The sequence below is a fragment of the Schistocerca americana genome, chromosome 4 (genome assembly GCF_021461395.2).
Source record: "Schistocerca americana isolate TAMUIC-IGC-003095 chromosome 4, iqSchAmer2.1, whole genome shotgun sequence".
Taxonomy (NCBI): domain Eukaryota; kingdom Metazoa; phylum Arthropoda; class Insecta; order Orthoptera; family Acrididae; genus Schistocerca; species Schistocerca americana.
Genome location: NC_060122.1, coordinates 635,351,449 through 635,373,742, shown reverse-complemented (window position 1 = coordinate 635,373,742; position 22,294 = coordinate 635,351,449). Strand labels below are relative to the sequence as shown.

At 39.8% G+C, this 22,294-nt stretch overlaps 1 protein-coding gene across 1 annotated transcript in view; it reads left to right on the top strand.

The window, feature by feature from the left end:
• The window catches only part of LOC124613132, a 179,203-nt gene that overhangs the window by 85,321 nt on the left and 71,588 nt on the right, over positions 1-22,294 (top strand). Inside the window, exons 9-11 of the mRNA XM_047141749.1 lie at positions 5,759-5,932; positions 6,540-6,728; positions 19,987-20,133. Coding sequence (XP_046997705.1) covers positions 5,759-5,932; positions 6,540-6,728; positions 19,987-20,133 — 510 coding nt within the window. The remainder of the gene's footprint in view (positions 1-5,758; positions 5,933-6,539; positions 6,729-19,986; positions 20,134-22,294) is intronic.

Genomic DNA, 22,294 nt, shown 5'->3' with positions numbered 1-22,294 from the left:
AGTAGTTGTAACTCTTCCATAGTTGTGTTTTCATTTATTTTATTGTGTATGATTGTGTTGATAGTTTTTATTGTTGTTTCGACTTGTGGGTTATTTGGCGGTCTATGCAAGAATGGTCTAATGTCTGTATTTGTGTCTTTGTATTTTATGTATGTCAGCTGAAATTTTTCTTCTATATCTAACATGTGTGTCACTTCGTGTTCTATTTGTGCTTGTTCTGGTGGCAGTCTTAAGATTTCGTTTTCCTCTGATTGTTTAATTGATGCGCGTTGTTCTTTGTTTGTTTGCTCTGGGATGTTTGAGTCCATTACTGTATTTTCTTCTTCTTCTGATTGCACATTATTTTGTTCCAGTATTTGTTGTACTTGTTGTTTGATGTTATCTAATTCTGACTGGGGTATCCTGTTATTTTTGATTATTACACGGATCTGATCAGCTAGTCGTTGTTCTGTTAAAAATTTTAATTCTGGGTATCTGGTAATAAATGTTGTGTATTATTATTATTATTATTATTATTATTATTATTATTTCAATGAGCTATTTTTTGGTTTCATAATGCTTATTCTTCCATTTCCTGTTTTCCTTAGATCTAGGCCAACACATATTTGCAAATATTAACATTGCGCAAAACATTTTTTGAGCAGTTTAGTTTAGATTCAGCAGATAGCCTACGTGATACATGTTGATCACTTTTAGTCACCTGTACTTGAAGAATATTAATTTGATAAATGCAAATTAGTACCTGGTTATGTGTTACATAGCCTTCCATTACAGTGGACACAAATATTATTGATGCTGGTGGAATTCGCTTTCAAGTTGAACCACAGAGATCAGATAAGGAAATAGATTCTTTTTAGTTTTTAAATTAATGACTTTCAGTATGACAGAATTACTGCTGTTGGGGTAGGCTGTTTGTTATAATGAGCACTCAGAAGTGCAGCTTAAATTTAATACGTGTTGCTCAAAATGAAAACAAAGAGAGCTGCTGTAGAATCCATAAAGTACATAGCTTTGATTCTACACTTGTCTATTGTTGGAATTTCATAGTTCAAGCACATGGAGAAATAAACTGGCACACTGAAATGCAGCATTCCAGTATTTAGCAACACTTCCATTGTTCTTTCCTGCACAGATTTAAGTCACTGCCACAGTATTATGAGAGGGAGCCCACCACATCTCCTTGCCACAGCTACCCACAACAGAATGTTCCAATATACAGTTCTTTCACACAATGCAGGCTTTCTTGGCCATTAATTACAACTTTGGTTAGTCCGTATTTTGGGCATTTGACCATGGTCTGGGGCAGACATGGGCAACCTTTGGTGACCCATGTGCCTGAAAAAGTTCACAGGCTGCCTCGCCACGTGATATGACAGCAATGCTCCCAGCACATGAAGTCAAAACTATAGTGCCCGTGACATTAATGTTTATGAGGTAATGCACCAATGTGAATGAACCCCTTTCCCAACACATCATGCCAACAAATTGTCTCAGAAAGCTCTTTTTGAGAGTAGATTCGTTTTATGTTTACCTGGAAAACAGTAAAATTGATATCGCTGAGAAGAAAATGAAAAACTGAAATATGGCAACATTGCATGAATCTAACATCGCAGATGCAGTGAACTCAGTGAAGAGCCATTAGTAGTGTCTTGCTAGCAATGCCCATACCAAACAGAAATGAAGAGCCTTGTGTGGCATTCGTACTTTCAAATTAAAACTAAAAACCTCACAACCTAGTACTGATTATCAGGGCTACACTACAGATAAGGTGTACAGCAACCAACATTGAATGTCCAAATTGGAAATTAATATTTTAAATTTGTCTTTCTGCAGCTGTGCTGTTTGTTGACCAGTGTGTTTCATAAAAAAGCGGATTTTCATAGTGTATTCCTTCGCAGCAAATAGTGATTCACTACACAACAAGCAAACAGGTTTATTTTTGTATAGGTATGTCCAGAAGAACAAACACCATACATCTATGATGTATGAGCCTGACAGCGTATCGAACTTTCACCACAGATGTGCAGTTAATGTCCAGCCTCTCACAGGAATACAGTAGGACTGCAAGTGAACAGCAAGTGAACAGCATAATTGTCAGGGGACACTAGGTTGGATGGGGGATGTGCTCAGATAGCTGAAACAGTTAAAGTGACTGCTCACATAAAGTGGAAAATCTGGGTTCATATCTCGTTCTGGTACAAATTATCATCTGCTGTCACTGAGTTATTTCAATGCCCCATTGCAGCAAAAGTCGGAAATTTCTTTCATCAAGATTTATCTTTGTACATAACAAAGAAATAATCTTCCATCCATTTCTTTGAAAATTGATGGCATTCTGTGTGTACTTTTTTCTTTTAACGCCAGGTATTTTGAGAATGCACTCAATAAACATGCACGGAAACACTTACACGAAGTTAACAAACAACTGGCATAAAACTTTACATACAAACAGACAATGGGTAAGTAAGTGTCTTGGAAAATCAGGTTTTCTGCAGGTAATCCACACTGTATTTGCATGATATTTCAATTGCTTAAGTCATGATCTTCATCAGGTGTTCCCTGATGAAAATTTCATGCGAGTACAATATTGATAACTAGCAGAAAACCACATTTTCAAAGATGACAGCATGTCGCCAGGGAAACCTGATGACTTATGAAAGATAAATAGTTTGTTCAACGATTTATGATCCCTGCTGCCACTGTTCAAATCAGCACATTTTGCGAGTAGTTGATAATTTTCATGTCATTGTCGCTTGCTGCCATTGTTTGCAATCTGTCAATGTGTAGCACAAACATAAGCAGTAAGCAGTAAATAACTTGTGTGTCTTGTCATAACTGGTCAAAAGTGGTCTGGAAAGTTTTGAGTCTACAAAAAATAACAAGTATTGTAAAGAAGCAGCTACTTGACCCAAATAAGACTGTAAGAACTCTAGAAAACACAAGACAGTAAGGCAAGTGCTGTTTTTGACACTGGTTGCCCACCCATGATATAAAGCATGTATCTGAGTTTAATGTTTCAATTCCTGTTGTGGGAGACTTTTGTGTGGCTGTAATTCTATGGCTGGTTGATTTTTAAACTTAAACAGGCTCAGATACCTAAACTGTTTATAAATAATTGCACAATTGTTGGGCCATGATTGCATCCGAGCACTGCCATAGATGGCAGAGTCGCACTGATGTGCTTCCTAATGCAATATAAGGTTTAATGCTGTGTCGTCTACCACATGAAATATCAGTAAACACTCATGTTTCGTGTGTGCAGTTTGTAAGTGGAAATGTTTGATCTGAAGTATCCTCATAAAAAAAGTCTTGAGTGGTCAAATAAGGGGATCTTAAGTCATCAACAGATTTAGAGATAACTTCAGGTGTGTCTCACAGAAATGCCTTGGGAGCTGTGCTATTCATGTTGTATATTAATGACCTTATGGATAATATTAATAGTAACCTCAGACTTTTCACAGAATGATGCAGTCATCTATAATTAAGTACTGTCTGAAAGAAACTACACAGATACTCAATCAGATCGAGGTAAGATTTCAAAATGGTGCAAAGACTGGCAGCCTGTTTCAAATGTTCAGGAATATAACATTGTATACAACACATTACATAAAATGTATTAACGTATGAATGTAGTTCGAATGAATCACAGTTAGAATCTGCTAACATATAATTACAAATATCTGGATGTCGCAATTTTTAGGAAGATGAAATGGAACAATAATGCAATCACTAATCAGTTTACAAAGGAAGCTGCCTACAAAACACTTGTGCGACTTGTCCTAGAACGAGCAAGTGTGTAGGACCTGCACCAAATAGGAGTAATGGGGAATATTAAATAGATTCAAAGAAAGGAGACAGGAAAATGGTCACAAGTTTGTTTGACCCACACATTTGACCCACAAATTTGTTGAAAAATTTGACCCGGGAGACACTTGAAGACAGACACGAACTATCGCGTGAGGATCTACTGAAAAGCTTCTAGAACAGACTGTGAGTGATGACTCTAGGAATACAGTACTATGCCCTATATATTGCTCTTGTAGGGACCATGAACACAGTATCAGACTAATTACAACACACCCAGAGGAATATAAGCAATCATTCTTCTGTCGCTCCATATGTGAATGGAATGGACAAAGCCCTGATAATTGGCACAATGGGATGCACACACATCACAGTGGTTTGCAGATTATAGATGTAAATCTAACCAGCAGCTTCCCAGTCACATGACTAGAATGCTATGCACTAAACTATAAGTGGCTCTAGTAAAAATACTCTAAATGTTTAGTATAAAATGGCATATGGAAATATCACAAAGATATTTTGGAAAATCTGAAATCTGATGTCCAGCACTGATCTTAAAATACCAAAGTATGAAGAAAATTGAAGTGGGTCAGCCCAAAAGATCCCCATATTAGTGTTGAGGCCTTCTGACCTTATTGGTGACATTCAGATACTTCTTCTGCTAAGATGAGCCAGCACAGACATTGGAGGACAGGGCATACCATCCTGTGTTTGTCACAATCAAAAAAATGTCCTAGAAGCCATGCCGTATCTATTTCCCACATAGGTTGTACGCATAACGAACATCGTTTCATTTAACTGCAACCATATGATTTCAGTTTGAGCCATTTTCAATCGGATTAGATTAGATTAGATTTACTTTCATTCCAATTGATCCGTAGTGAGGAGGTCCTCCAGGGTGTAGAACTTGTCAGAAAAACAACAATACATGACAAATATTTACAACTCAAACAAGTAAGCTAATGTACCATTCCACAGGTCCCAAGTGGAATGATCATCATTTTTTAATCAACACTATATGAAAGAATCATTTTACAAATACTAATGCACTGAATTTAAAATAAAAAAGTTTTTTTTTAATTTATTTATAAGGTAATAAACGTGTAATACAACTACGACAATACTTACTTACAATGAACACAGTTACTGCACTGAAATGGTGCAGAAGTTAAATTGTACTTACACACACACACACACACACACACACACACACACACACACACACACACACACACTTATTTACAATGAACACATTATTGCACTGAAATTGTGTAGAAGTTATATTGTACTTTTATATACAAATCAGTTGGTTCTACTGAGAAATTCATCAATGGAGTGGAAGGAGTTGACCACCAATAAATCCTTTAGGCTCCTCTTAAACTGAATTTCATTGGCTGTTAAGCTTTTTATGGCTGCTGGCAAGTTATTGAAAATCTGTGTTCCTGAATAATGCACATCATTTTGTACAAGACTAAGTGACTTTAAATCCTTGTGAAGATTATTCTTATTTAATTGGTCAAGTACACACCACAAATTGTACTTCAACCACCATAGTTGTGGCACATATTTGCCATTCAGTTTCATATATGCTGACAACTTAACAAATTGTATGATTAGTATAACATACATGTGTATGTCCATTTGTAAATGGCTCAAAGCTGAAATTGGCGAACTGGGCCCAGACAGATTGCTTGTTAGCTGATAAAAGCAGCTGAGGTCGAAAATGCAAAAACTCACAATATAATCACTGCAGTTGTCTTACAAGATGTTTTCAATGCGAGACTGTTTTGTCACATCTGAAACGCCACTTGGATGCCCCTCTTGTTATGGCTATGTAATACTATGTCTGCCTTTGATTTATTTTATTTGATATACTTTATAAGTTTTTATTCTGTGATTTCTTTGTGTACAGTTTTATTAAAAATTGCATCTGTTTCTCTTTACTCTGTTACAGAGCTCCAGCAGTAATGTCAAGTGTAGTGCTACAGAGATACTGGCTGATGCCTACCCTTTGGAAAGACCCAGGCAGGATATTGTGAAAAACAATGAGTATCTCGCTAAACAGCACAATGTGTTCAGTGATTTGCTGGTGGATGTCAACCCTACTGTCAGGAGTGTTGCTTTCAGAGTGAGTATTTCATGCTATTCGTAACGTGGTTGTAAAACTTTGCGGTGAGATTGCACATTTCTGTAATCGTTTTGTTCATCTAAGTGTAAGTGGACCTGGGGAAAAAAAGAATGTTGAACCTGCCCATTTCTGCTATAATACCGAGAAGAATATTTCATAGCTTTGCGATTCTTCAGCTAACTTTTAGAGGTGGAGGCCGTAAGGTGAGACAGGTAGAATGCTAGTGGAATGAGGTCATATGTTTAGTACATTTTCACTGACAACAAACAGTACAGGGAAAAAGAAGGAAGTAAGATGAGCCATGTCTGTGAGAGAGACTGCTACATCTCAGCCACCATGGAAGGCTTTCCGGACTTCTAACAGAACCGCAGGACTGCTTCACACTGCCAAGCAAGTATGGTGGTTCTGCCTTCTGTTAGCTAACCTGTCAGCTTCTGAGATTTTTGGATTTTGTTAGTGGTCACAAAAAAAGAGAGAAGAATTACAAATTGCTGTGAGCAATAAAAGTAATTGTTGTTTCTGTGTTGTCAATTTCAAAAGCTTTTGTTTGTGGGTATGATTATTTTTCTTAATACCGTCAGTTGTATGTCCTGCTTCTTCATTTCAGAAAATATCCCAGATAGCCTCAAAATTTTGGGCCCAGATTCCTCCCAGTGTACTGCAGCACTGGATATCAACAATGATTCTTCGGTTGGCAAAGAATATGGAAACTCCTCAAGTAAGGCAAAGCATATACCAGGGGCTGCTCGTTCTTGTAGAAAATCCCAATCCTCTGTGTACGAAGATTCTGGAGAAGGTACGTGAGAGTGTCCTTTTTTATTTTGACTGATGAATCAATAGTGCCTATAGAGTGCCTGAGAAGTACCCGTATCTGTTTTGCTTCTCTGTGTTTGAGGAAATAATTGTTTTATTGGAATATTTGCTGTGAAGCCGACAAAAAGCATTGCTGTCATCATAGTATTTCTTTGTTTCAGTATTGTATTGTTTCTCGTCTCAAACTGGCTACTGAGAGTATACATTGTTACAATATAGGGAAAGAATTAGTGGCATGTGTGTGAGTTTTCCAACCTCCACATACAAGATAAACAACGGCAGAGATGATGGATGTGTTTAGAGATCACTTTTGCAAGGGCCCACCTCATAAAACAACCCTGCTTGCTGAGAGAAATGTGCTTTTGTTTCATGCAGTGTTAAAGATGGGCTACATTGCAGATGCAAGAAAACTCAAGAAGAAATGTGTGTCACAATTGTTCTATCAATTGAGCAATCTCCAATGAAATCCTTTTGCAAAAATGCATTGAACTGCTAATGTTTTAGGTATGGATTTCACTATTCTTCTCATATTGTGGTGGCTTTATTTATGGTAAATTTCATTAATGAATACAGGTTGAAAAATATTTAAACCAACAAACTCTGGGAGGTTGTAGGGGACATCAAAACAAATATTTTCCCCTAATGTCATTTTTTCCTATGAGGTGTATTTAAACCGGTAGAGGAAGGTTTCTCTGGTGGCAAATTAATTAAACCAACAAACGCATTTCCATTTTTTATGACCAAAAGACAACACATTAACACAACCCAATTTCATTTACAGTAGATTTTCAAAAATGCCTCCATTGACACATAAACAAAGATTACACCGACGGATCATGTTCTGTCTGACACGGGCAAAAACCCCAGGAGTATCCTGAATTGTTCCTGCTGCTGCTACTATCCGAGCAACCAGATCCTCTTCTGATGCAACAGGAGTTGCGTAAACAAGGTTGCACAAAAAAGTTCAGAGGGGACATATCTGGGGATCGAGCAGGCCATGGTACAGGACCACCTCTGCCAATCCAAGTTTCTGGGAACCGTCGGTCCAGGAATCGACGCACACGACGACTGAAATGTGCCGGCGCCCTGTCATGTTGGAACCACATGCGTTGTCTTGTAGCGAGCAGGACATCTTCCAGCAATTCCGACAATGCTCTGGCGAGAAAATTGTAATAGTGCCTGCCATTTAATGGCCTAGGTAGCAGATATGGCCCAATTAAACAGTTCCCAACAACACCGACCCACACATTAACGAAGAACCGCACTTGATGAGCGCTAGTAACTGTGGCATGTGGGTTATCCTCACTCTAAACATGCGAATTGTGCATGTTGAAGACTCCATCATGCCCAAACATTGCTTCATCAGTAGACAACACAGAGGATGGAAATGTAGAATGCATTTCACACTGTTCCAGGTACCACTGTGAAAACTGTGCTCTGGGTGGATAATCAACTGGTTCCAGGTTGTGGACACGCTGTAAGTGAAATGGAGGTAACAATTGCTCTCGAAGGACTGTTCTTACTTTCGTCTGATTCGTCTCCATGTTACGTGCAATTGCACGAGTGCTGATTGAAGGATCCCACTCCACATACTGCAAGACAGCTTCCTCAAATTGCAGCGTTCTTACCGTGCGACGGCGTCCCTGTCCAGGTAATCTGCTAAATGACCCGGTCTGACGCAGACGTTGGTACACAGCAGCAAAGGTCGTATGATGCAGGATACGGCGATTAGGATATTGTTGTTGATAAACCCACTGTGCAGATCGTCCATTGTGGTGTGCTACGTAGTACGCACCAATCATATCAGTGTACTCACTCCAGGTGTATCGCTCTTTTTTGCTGAGATTTTTTTAAAGGGAGGAAATTGATTGTTTGTGTAACATGATACTGTAAGGTTAGTTCTCTCTTAAATTAATGTATATTATAGGCCTATACAAAAATGTTCGCCCATTGAATGCATTGAAGTTGTCTCAATAGTGTTTGGCATCATTGACCTTCATCTGTCACTTACAACTAAATTGTACATTGAGAAGTATCTCTCCACATCAACTCTCTTGATGGGTGCCCAAATTGCATATAAAGCAGCTTTTCCAAATTCATTGTTTTTAAGTTTTTCACAGGGTAGCAGTTTCACTGTATCGGGCTTCTCATCACATCTCAATCAGTTAACTTGTCGGTGGAATGATGAAGACATTTCAAAAAAACTTTCATATCATGGAATTTCGTTTGCTGTATTTACAGCAGCAGAATCGTTCAGAACAGACTGTAGGGTTAAAGAGCTTTTCAATTTTTTTTTTTTTATGTATAATTGCCCCCCCCCCCCCCTTTTCCCGATGATTTTTGTGCCTCATTTTGGAATGTGTCAAAACAATTAATAGTGCCTGTTGAAAGACAATCTCCAGAATTTATTTTCTAGTAATTTGATACTTTTTAAGTTCCTCTCATAACAAATATGTAAACAGGTAATTTGTACCTTCTAGTGTTGTAATTGAACTGACACATGTCGCTTCCCAATTTGCATTGTAAGAAGATTAAATGTAACACAGTTTCATTTTTAAAATGATCAAAACAGAGCTCAATGACAGTATTTTTGGTTTCCAATTATCCGGAAAATTTGCTGATTGCAGGTAAGTGTGTTCAAGCAGTGCACTGCATTGAACCAAAAATTCCATTTTGTGATGACCGGATTAGGAAAAAGCTGTTTTGGCAAGTGAAGAAATTTCTCTTAAATAAACAGAAGGACTGCACTTTTCATTTTGAAATAGTGCAGAGACACTGTTTTCACTTTACTGACAATAACATTTAACTCCCTTAGTTCTTTTTATGAAAATGTCACCTACAAAGTTCATTTTGTATGCCCAGCATTTGTAATGTATTAAGTGGTGTCCAGTCAACGCTTTGTGTCAAAACAAGATCCCTTGTATGTATGTGTGCAGCAGAGTCTGATACTAAATGCACAACATTAATTTTTATGCTGTAATCTTTTAGAGGATCTACTGTGGCCTTGGCACAAGTACTTGTGTTAGTAACATCTAAAAAGTTATAGGAAGCCAGATACCGTTTCTATTCTAATGTTGCACTCTTAGTCCAAAATAAAACTGCAGTTACGCACCTTCAACATACCTAGTTTGGTCAGCGGGATGTTTGCCTTTAGACACATTTTAATTATATATAGATTCTTCTCAAATTAATTCCCCCGCCCACCTCATATCTCTCTCTCTCTCTCTCTCTCTCTCTCTCTCTCTCTCTCTCCCTCCCTCCCTCCCTCTCTCTCCCTCCCTCCCTCCCTCTCTCCCCCCGCTCCCTCCCCCCTCCCTCCCCCCTCCCTCCCCCCTCCCTCCCCCCCCCCTTCTCACCCATCCCCCCAACAGCAGCCTGCAGATGCTATTTTTGCATTGTGACTAGCATTTTTAATGTGTTTTTCTAAATTATTCTTCTTTACACAGTTGAGTTTCACATTACGGAAGCTTCATATAAAAGAATTTTTGTCTTGGAAATAAAAGCCTTCTTCTTTTGGTTATCGATAGCATCACTCCTGCAAATTGACTCTATGCCTACCCATCTTTAACACACTACAATCACTTCACAACATTCATGAATTAACAAAACAGTACACTGTGAATGTTAGTTAAGAACATGAAATTCCAGTGATACCATATCTAGCTGGCGAAAATATTTACAAAAAATATTATAGCTATACTCATATTTTAGAAATACTTATTCAATACTTACAAAAAATAAAGAGAAAAAAATACAATATTGTGAAAAGGAAAGTTGCTACTCACCATATAGTGGAGATGCTGAGTTGCAGATAGGCACAGCAAGAACACTGTCACAAATAAAGCTTTCGGCCATTAAGGCCTTGGTCAACGATAGATGACACACACACACACACACACACACACACACACACACATAAACGCAGCTCACACACACAACTGCAGTCTCAGGCAACTGAAACTGTGGTTTATTTGTGACAGTCTTTTTGTTGTGCCTAACTATGTCTCAGCATCTCCACCATATGGTGAGTAGCAACTTTCCATGTCACAATATTGTTACAGTCCACCCTGGATTTTCCATTGTTTGATTAGAGTAAAAAATGCAGTAGATGTAAGAAAAAGAACGCCATTCCAAAATTTAAGTGGCCATCGATTGTTTGCCACTTTACCATCAAACATTTCTGTGTGTAGTACAAAGATGCTGTATTTATATCTGGGCAGGGAATGAAGTGAATAAAATTGGTAAGCATCAAATTAAAAAATTCTACACCACTATGCTTTCACATGCAACAAAGCAAAACACATACTGTTTGAAGTCATCTAGTAAAGTTTTGGAAGCTGCAGTTAGTAATTTTCTACTGTGTATCTCAACTTCAATGCTTTTTTCTTTGCCTCACTTTTATTTGTTCATTATTTTACCCAGGTAGTAAATAAAACAGCCTTGGTTTAGTGCCCACTTTTTAGTGACATAAAGTATTACGGAGATGTATCTTGTTTTATGTGCACCATGGTAAATCGGCAGTGCATAAATGTGTGTGTTGGACAGGTTAGTGGAATGCAGTATCTAACACGTATTGCAGTTATGCAACAAATATTTGTTTACAGTAGTAAATTTAATTCTTTTGTCACTTTACGTTGTGATTTCGTGTAGTCATAACTATTTTATAAACAGCACCAGTCCAGTACCAGAAAATGCAGATGTTTTAGTGCTTACTTAATAAATTTTGCTGAAATATACTAATTTTAATAAATTTCACATGTTATCACACTTTGAAACCATCTGAAAACATGATGCACTATACCTAAGTAGTGTTGGGTTAACCACTTTTTACACTTTCAAAACATTTCACAATGATAGCATATGCAAATACCTCTAATAACAATATAGACATATAATAATATATGCACAAATTATTATGAAAAGAATAGCTGCTACTCACCATATAGCAGAGATGATGACTCGCAGATAGGCACAACAAAGGAATGTCGGAAAGTGAGCTTTCAGCCAAGAAGACCTCCATCAAAATAGACAACATGCGCGCGTGCGCACACACACACACACACACACACACACACACACACACACACACACACACACAAACGCGCGCCCGCTAAGTCCAACTCTCACACACATGGCCACAGTCTCTGGCAGGTGAAGCTAGACTGTATATGCATGTTTAGATAAGAATGAATGACAGGTAGAATTAACTTTTGTAGTACGGGTCTGCAGTCTGTGTATATTATTTAAAGGAGTTCATATTCCTCTTAAAGCTGTAGAGGTTATCAGCAGCTATTGCAATTTCAGTGTTATGCCATTGTGAAGCATCTATAATATGTAATACAGTGTGTTCAGAAAATATTATGGGAAGACAATAATGATATGAGCAACAAGGAGTCTGTTAACATGTACTTAGAAAGCTTTGATGCTGTGTCATGCCACAAATATAAGTAACTATACCCTTGTAACAAACCACAGGCATATGTAATGTCTTGTATTCAAACTGCATGGGAACACACTGTACTGAGAATGTCAACATGGCACAAAGATAACAGGGGATGTATACACCTCACATATTAACTAATCAACAGTACAGTATTAATATTCAACATCATAAAAAATAGAAGAAAGATGAGTGTGTTTATGTATAAATGTGTAAATGCCCTGGAACGGCATCAGAGCACATTACAATTTTCTCTCTGCCATAACAATCCCTTTTTTGTTTGAAAACAGCGTTGTAAAATTATGAGGGCTGTTTAAGACACTGCATTACACTTCTTATGTTACGAAGCTCCCTCTGGTGCAGAGCTCCTTGTCACCATTTCCGATGTGGAGCGAATGCTGTGCTGGCATGGGGCTGATTTGGTACTGCAGGTTTTGCCTTGTGTGGTTCTGTGATCTGGATTGCACACAGACATTGTGTAATGCAACACTCGGTTTACATCTTCCACAACACTGATTGCATTTGTGGGAACTTCATTATTCACGATCTCACTTCATTGAAGATGCTATGCAGGATGTTATGTAGTGATAGTTTAACAAAAGTATTAATAAAACACCATTCCTAATGCAATTCTTAAACAACAAAATCGAAACCGCAACATAGATGGAACATATGGCAATGAATAAAACTCTATGTTACAAATGTTTAGTTCATATTAAAAGCAGACCTATCTATTTAACCTAGTGTGGCAATCACATACAATAACAAAAATATGTTTTCTAGCTAGCAAATTTTCAAAAAATAAGAAAGTAATCATTTACTGAAGTGTGCTTCCTGCAGACCAACCTCGTTCCCATATTGCATCTTCTCATCCCAAATTCCAATAAATCAGACTAGAGCAGAACAGCCATGTCAACACTTTCACCGTTTCTCCCAGAATGTTGACTTTGCTTAACACGTGCTCGCCACACCTTGTGGAAGAGGAGAGAACACAGGCACTACAATCCAGCTGGTGGAAGGTTAGTCTTTAGCAAGATGTGTTATAATTGATAGTTGTAAGTCAAGTTACTCACATGCAGCAACCGACGAAGCAAAACAGTGGTACACCAAGAAGTCTTAGTTAAGTTGCCAGAGCATTGTTAGAATTTGATAAATAGTAACTAACAAAGGGATATTTCTCTTTGACACATCACAGAGTATGTATGCAGTTTTCTATGAGACAATGTTTATTGTGTTGTCTACGCACTGTCACTGCATCTGGAAGAGGATACCATTCGCAGTTTCCTCCAACTCAGCTCTTGAGTTCCCTACACCACAACCAAGACATTGTCAGGGTAATATATGAAGACACAACTTTTTAATCAGTTAAAATGTGTAACAACTTCAGAGATGTTAATAGCTTGACCTACTATATAAATGGATATAGTAGGTCTAAAGTAAGCAATTAATAAATAAATAAAAATATTCAAGTAAATCGTGCAGTTACATAGTGGTAACTGAATCTGCTGGATAGTGGTGAAACAAGCAAAATGCTAAATGCCAGGCATGCCTTGGAAAGTTGCCAGTGGATACTAACAGAGAGCTTCTGGACCTCACCACTGAGGCTGTGTGCGGAGTCAGTTCTCCATTGACACAGTACCCTTACAGTGGGCAGTGAATTATCCATTCCTACATTCAGTGTGAGGTCATAGAGTATGTTTTCTGTTGGGGCAATGGTTAATTTGTTGCCTACACACTATCACTGTGTCTGGGAGAGGATCCCATTTGCCATATCTTCCAGCTTAGCTTTTGAGCTCCCCAACACCACAACTAATACATTGTCAGCATACTGTGCTGAGACACAGCTTTCTAATCAATTAAAATATGTGACAACCTCAAAAATTGTTAAAAATATGACCTATTGTATAAATAGAGCGAATAAGTCTAAAGGAAGCAATAAATAAAATGTTCAATGTATGTGTGCAGTGTCAGTATGAGTAAATTATGCAGCTAAATAATAATAAATAAGGAAGGCAAGTTACTTCTGGTGGTGTTGCGACCACCTGATGGAGTAAGGAAAGTATGTGAGAGAATGTCGCTCTGTGGAATAACATTGTCAATTTTTAAAATAAATGAACAGCAGAGGGCATAGCAGGTTTCAGACTTATCTTTAAATAGGAGGAGCAGTGGAACACCCTGCTGACAGAAACAAAACCATTGGCCCAAAGCTACATAACCAAAGTGGCCCAGCTGAGGACTGTAGAGGCAACAGCATGCCGGCGGAGGCAACAGGCTGCACCAGTCAGGAGGTGCAAGAGAAGGTTGATGCATAAGGAGTGGTTTGGCCTGCATTATACTCTCACCATCCCTCTGGAGAAAGGGAGCAGAGGGGTGTATGTCATACTGGGGCACTGGATGCATAGAATGGTGATGAGAAGCTTGGCTGTTGGTGACCCTGGTATCAGGCCCTAAGGTCAGAGGTGGCTACATCGGTGCTGATTGTGACTGGTCGTGGCTGAAGTTGGTTGCAGTGGTAGTTCATAAGGGTGTGCTCAGGCATAACATAAAACAACTGGTTTCCCCTGTGACCTGATGACATCCCCTGGGGTCCACTCAGGACGTCAGTCGAATGTGCTTGCTCAGACCCAGGCGCCCCACACATAGGCAAGTGTCTACACAGGCTTAGTATGTTGCACAGGACAAAGGAGGTCTAACAGGGTACAATGCTGACACCTGTGCTGTATTTTGTCCGAGCTGACCTTGTTGTCAGGGATTGACTGATACGTTGCAGAAAAATTGTGCAGGACTTGCTCAATAAACAACAAATGCAAGGCCTTCTGCTTCTGTGTGTTGTATGTACACACAATCTGCTCAGCCTCCATGTTGGAGGCAGGGTGGAAGGGGGTAGTGGTCAGGTGTTCAACGCCCTTACAGTGACAGAAGGCATGGGAATGCATCAATGTAAATTGGGGCTTGTTATCCAACATAAGGGTGCATGGCAGTTCCTTGATGGAGAATATCATTGAGAGGCCACAGGTGGTAGCAGGGGTGGTAGTGGACAGGATCCACATCATATAAGGAAAGTTCAAAAGGGCATCTACCACCAGCAGCCTTACAGCTCCCTGAAACAAACCAGCACCAGACCCTTTGCAGCGTAAAACAGCTGAGCCACAGATACGGCTCGTTATTGATTAACATCACAGCAGTGCTGGAGTCCGGCTGTACTTTCACAGACTGGCAAAAAACTTCAGTGCAATGTAAGCTTCCATGGTGGCAATGGAGCTGTCTGCTCCATAGCTGTAATGGTGTACATCAATGTGCTGTCCCCTGGCCACCTTTGAGCAGCCAACATGCAACTTCGTAATACATTGCTGAGAGTTGGTCTGGCTCACTGCTGCCACAATCTTGGCAAGACTGGATTTTCTTCAGCTTGCATGAATTACATTGCAATGCCAAGGAGGGAAAGCATTTTTGATTGTACCAGTTAATATTACAAAACAGGCCACTGGACACTGAGTGGGTGGCAGAACGATCAACATACTTAACCATTTGAACACCTGTGGTTTTTGCCCCAGGGCAGAAACTACTGGGGCTCGAAGGTTCAATTTTTTCATAAGACAATGGTGATCCAGATGCCTGTGAACTTAGATTAGACAGAGAGAGAGAAAAAGTAGACAATGAGTCAAAATGAGAAGTTGGATGGTGATTGTAAAAGTGACAAGCTACTATCAATAGTTGAATTTCATTTGTGTAATTATGTTGAGCTTCAGAAGTAACCTCAAAAGATTTAGTAATTTTTAACTCTTCACCAAGACTAGGATCAGATGTGGCCGAAGCTTCTGTGGATACATTTCTGGCTGGGCTATGTGAACCATCACATCCCAAATCAATGATTCCACATATGAAACATTACACTTGTGGCACGTGATATTGTACTTTCATGCGAGACCCTGCAAGTCAGCAGCTGTGTAAGATGGTCTGTGTTGTTTACAACACTGATTAAACTGTAGCTTAATGCAATGAGTTACGTTTGATGACTGTTGTATTTGGTTAACAGTACACAAGAGATCATTGAAAGACAAAGCACTAGGGACAAATAGTTGCTGTAATTTTTGCACCACTTTGTATAAATGACTGCTAGAAGACAAGAGCAGCACCCTTTTCTACCTACCAGAAAAGCTGTAAGCAAAAAGTACAATTCAAAATGACAGATGTGAATTTCCCAGCTCTTCGAAGACTCATCAAAGGCTAAATGTAGCAGTGGGAGCACAGTCATGACCACAAACTGACACCGTTGCTGCCGAGACACAAGCTGCGCGTTGTTTTTGTTCCTGTTGCCATAGTTCTAGTACTGCTGCTGTTGTTATTAACAGCTGTTGCTCTTAGAGTTCCAGAAACAAGGGACCCATAACAGTGGTACTGGGTACAACAAACAACAACAAGCCTCAAACAGCACAACAAACAGTTGCTGAAAGCATTATAGGATAATATCTCATTGCCACTCATCTGTCTGATCTGGACACAAATGAGTAAAAGTTTGAAACTTCCTGGCAGATTAAAACTGTTTGCCGGACCGAAACTCGAACTCGGGACCTTTGCCTTTCGCTGACAAGTACTCTACCAACTGAGCTACCCAAGCACGACTCACGCCCCGTCCTCACAGCTTTACTTCTGCCATTACCTCGTCTCTTACCTTCCAGACTTAACAGAGGCTCTCCTGCTAACCTTCCAGAACTAGCACTCCTGAGAGAAAGGATATTGTGGAGACATGTCTTAGCCACGGCCTGGGGGATGTTTCCAGAATGAGATTTTCACTCTGCAGCGGAGTGTGCGCTGATATGAAACTTCCTGACAGATTAAAACTGTTTGCCGGAACGAGACTCGAACTTGGGACCTTTGCCTTTCGCGGGCAAGTGCTCTACCAACTGAGCTACCCAAGCATGACTCATGCCTCGTCCTCACAGCTGTACTTCTGCCACTACCTCGTCTCCTACCTTCCAAACTTAATAGAAGCTCTCCTGCAAACCTTGCAGAACTAGCACTCCTGAAAGAAAGGATATTGTGGAAACCTGGCTTAGCCACAGCCTGTAGGATGTTTCCAGAATGAGATTTTCACTCTGCAGTGGAGTGCTAGTTCTGCAAGGTTCGCAGGAGAGCTTCTGTTAAGTTTGGAAGGCAGGAGACGAGGTACTGGCAGAAGTAAAGCTGTGAGAACGAGGCGTGAGTCGTGCTTGGGTAGCTCAGTTGGTAGAGCACTTGCCCACGAAAGGCAAAGGTCCCGAGTTCGAGTCTTGGTCCAGCACACAGTTTTAATCTGCCAGGAAGTTTCATATCAGCGCACACTCCGCTGCAGAGTGAAAATCTCATTCGAGTAAAAATTTGTTGAGCGCAGAAGACTGAATGAAGCTAAATATAAGAATGAGAATATTCAGGTACAATGCAGGGACAAAATCCAATAAACAGAATGGCGTGATGTATAGTAGCTCATGCAGTGGATTCTAGTAGACTATCACAGCTGCCCGCCTGGCTCCGTGACTGCGTGGGGCTCAGCCGACGTGACATGTCACTCATGCCCCCGGTGACAATCATCAGTTCCGATCTATAGTGCCTCTGAGCTGCCATCGATATTGGTCTTTGCCGGGCACATTAAACTTTTCATCTAGATACACAGTGAGTATCAGAGCAAAACTTGTTCGTAACTAGGGGGTGCATCTACTCAAAGAGGTCCACTGTGGGCTGTAATATTGTATCGTTGCAAAACTGGTGGAAATGCTGAAGTGTTAAAGCAGAATTGATTTACTCTGGGAAAAAATTAGTTCCAGTTTTAGCCACCAGGTGCAAATCACGAGCTGTACATTGTTTGTATAATAGTGTGACATCCCTGCTGTCATTCACAAGCCATAATGCAAATGAACAGTATAGTTATCATAAAGAGAGACCATTCACTGTTAGTGAAACTGTTCTATGTGAACAGCAGCAGTTACAGTGCTGCATCGAGAGAATATTGCTGACTGAAAGGTCGGAGAAGAGACCTGATGTCATTAAATGGTTTAAACAAGATGATAAAAATGGGTGAGTCTGGTATGGCACCCAGAAGAGGAATGCGTCCTATCCCATTGAAAGTAATTGACAAGGGCGCTGTTGCTATAACTGGCCATATAGCCCATGCCCCAGGTTGTGCTAGTGCTTGTGCAGTGTAATGACAATTTTGTATCCCATGGTCAACAATACAGAAATTTTTACAGTCTATTTTACACTGGGACCATTACAAGACCCAAATGGTGCAGCAACTGAAACTTCATGATGTGCAGCAATGTTCTGGTGAATTCACAAGCACCTTTATTCTCAGTCAATTCTTCTTTGAAGAGGATACATTCAGAGGGCCTATCAGGTATACCATTACATCTGTAGGTTATCGAGATGTCCTTGTACAGCATGTGATTCCTGCTTTGGAAGAGCACAATTGTGTGGAAATCACTGTTTTCATGCAAGATGGGGCAACACCTCATATCGCTCACACAGTGAAAGATCTGCTTAAAGTAACCTTCCACAAAAGTGTTATCTCCAGAGGTTTTCCTGATGCATGGCCTAAAGTTAATGTGATCTAAATCATCGTGACTTTTGGCTGTGGGGATATCTGAAAGAATGCATTTACCAGGGATAGATTTGGCCTCTCCCTGATCTGAAGGCCAGTATGTAGGAACACATTGCTCAGATTCCACTGGAACTGCTGTAAGAAACTGTTAATCATCTTGTTTTACAGATGGAGCATCCCGTCAACATCTCTGGTGCTCATGTTGTACAAATTGTGTAAGCATTGGTTTAATAATAAAATCAAAATTGTGGCTTTTTCACTTGTTCGACACTTTCTGACCATGTCCTGTTACATATGGAAACATTTCGCCCCCCCCCCCCTTTTTTTACATTTATCAGATTTGCACCTGATGGCTATAATTGGAATTAATTTTTCCAGCATCAATCAGTTCCATGTTAACCAATTAGTAGGGAACAGTGAAAGGCAACATTTGTTACATTCAGAAGACCGTGCAAAATGTTGAAAACTGATCCATAACTGATTCTCACTTTTTATCCTATTGTCTCAGTTGTGTTCAAAAGTGTTTGAGCACCTTGGTCTCCACTTTTCTTGTGACTCATATTTTCTCACAGAGAGATGGACTGCCACTTATTGTTTGTCATTCAGACTTGTTTGACCACACTGGAAGTATATCTGTGCCACCTAATTAATGTGTCATGAGATGGTTGTTGTTACCATATAATTGCATCAGCTCAGCATGGCTTGTTGCAATGTTGCTCCATTTCGGGTATAGAAAGCAAAATGCCACACCATACTCCACTTTTTCAATGGGCTGCATCGTTCTGTTATGGCCCCACTAGCAGCGTCTTTTGGTGCTGTGGCACAGTTGTTTCAGTTTGTACAAGAATTGCAGATGTACCCACAGACAAACAAAAAATTAATTGTTTAATTTCATTTTTTGAGGTGATAATTGAAACTATATGACTAATGCTTGTATTAGCAATTGTACATTGATCATATTTTATAGCAGCAATTACACGCATTACACCACTTGAGCATATTAACTGTAACCTTTCATTGCCCAAAACATATGCTAGTACTTGGATATCTGAATGCAGAGTGAATATCGTAGCTGAGGTGCATTTGCTCACAGTAAACCACAGTTAACTGTAATATTTAAAAAAATTAATGAAAGTTATTTTTTGTGTGTTATGAAAATGTTTTCTTGCTGCCTTACTAATCTGAATGCCTTATTGTACCCAAGAACACATCTCATTCTTCTTGCAGATGCTACCAGAGCTCAGAGAACAGATCGCCGATGATGACAAGAGGGTTCGCATTGCCTTTGTTAAGTTGTTGCACGCCATTAAGGATGCGGGGAATATCGAACTTTGGAATATTGTTCCTCTTCACTGTTTGATAAATAGGCTTGAGGTAAGTTTCATATATCATGTTTTGCACAATATTCAGCCAGTCATCTCAGGTGAGGAGATCTTTGTTAGTTGTGCTAAATACCAAAAAATAGTTTCTAAAAATTCCCAAAAAGCATTTGACTAAGTACCTTATCTACACTTATTATCAAAAGTACAGTTGTATGTTGTATCAAGTGAAATTCGTGATTGGATTGAGAATTTTTTGGTAGGGAGGATGCAGCTTGTTATCTTGGATAGAAAGCCATCAACAAATGTAGAAGTAACTTCAAGTTTGTCCCAGGGAAGTGTGCTGGGACCCTTGCTGTTCAGGTTGAACAGAGTGTGCCAGAAAAATGTATACACACTTTAAGGAACGAAAAGTATTACTTATGTGTTTATTTTACATTTAATAATTGATCACACATGTACAACCTTCAGTTTAGCACATGGTTACTTTAAATGTTCAAAATGTTCTCCATTGGCAGCTATACACATAACAGAATCATGAGCAGTTGCCGCAACTACATCAGTCTGTGTTTCAGTGGAGACTGCTGCACATGTTACTGTTATCTCCTGACGAAGTTCCTCCAGCGTGCATGGCTTATGTCAATAGACGTTATCTTTCACAGTTCCCCTCAAGTAAAAGTCCATAGGTGTTAGATCTGGCAATCGTGGAAGGCACTCAATGGGCCCTCTTCATCCAATCCAATGCCATGGAAAATCATCGTCCATGAAAGCTTGTACTGCTAGGTGGTAGTATGGTCGCACCCCATCCTATTGGTAGAAGACCTTTTCATTATCTCCATAAAGTGCACGTATACCTGGCAAAATTTATGTGCATAACATTTCCAGGTATACTTCTCCAATGACAGTAGCATCAAAGAAAAAGAGTCCTACTGAGCCTCAAGATGATAGTCCAAACTACACATGAACCACTGGTAGATTGACTGGTTTATCCACATAAACGTGCAGATTTTTCAGTGCCCAGAACACACTGTCATGCCGATTCATGGTTCCATTAAGTGTGCCTTATCACTCCACACCACCTTCGTCAGAATTTGCTCTTCATCACTTACCATTTGCTGATACCATTTGCAAAATTGCATTTGGCGATCAGGATCGTCAGCATTAATCACATGCAGTAACCGTGGAATGTAAACTTCCCACTTTGCAGCTTTCAGAATTCTTCGTACACTTGTACTGCTAACCCCCACTTCACATGCACATTGCGTGCCAAACTTCTGTGGAGAGTTAACAAACATTTCCAACACGAGAGCTGACGAAGCAGCACTTGTAGCTGTACACTGTCTTTCTGAGAGTGCAGTCGTGTGTGTGAGATGTGTTTGCGTGAGTGTGTATGTGTGTGTGTGTGTGTGTGTGTGTGTGTGTGTGTGTCATCTAATTCTGACAAAGGCCTTACTGGCCAAAAGCTACATTTTTGATAGTCTTTTTGTTGTGCCTATCTACGATTCAGCATCACCGGTATATGGTGGTTAGCAACTATGCTTTTCACAATGTTGTACATTCCATCCTGGATTTTACGTCGTTTGATTTAAATCACTAAAGATCATTTATATACGAGGGTCTACAGCCTGTTGAATCTCTGGAACAGTTCTGAAGCGAATGCCACGAAGTGGTTCCTTCATCTTCGGAATCAAATCAATGTCACCAGGACTTAAGCCCGGGGAGTATGGTGGATGGTACAGTACTTCCCAGCCCCATTGACCGAATAGACCAGCCACAGGTTGCGCTGTATGCGCCTTCGCATTGTCATGCAAAATGATGGGTGGGTTGTGCAGAAAGTGTTACCGCCTCTTTCACAAAGCAGGTCGCAGGTGATGCTCCAAAAATGAACAGGAATACTGTCCACTGACGGTCTTCCGTGAATTAACTTAATGCGTTAGGATAACACTATCACAGTCATACATGAGAATCACCATAACTTTAGACCACTCCATTTGCAGCATCAACAGAACAGGCTCTGCTAACGGTATCCTACACCTTCCACATCGCTGGCAACAGGTTCCATGCAATGCTTGTGACTACTTTGAAGGACAGTAACAGGTGCAAACATGTAACTTTTTTTATCAGTTGTGAATAAATAGTTGCCACTATTTAAGTTCCAACCCTCGTATTATAAGTGAACAGGTTCTAATGGCCTTGGATTGAGCAGGCACTCAGAT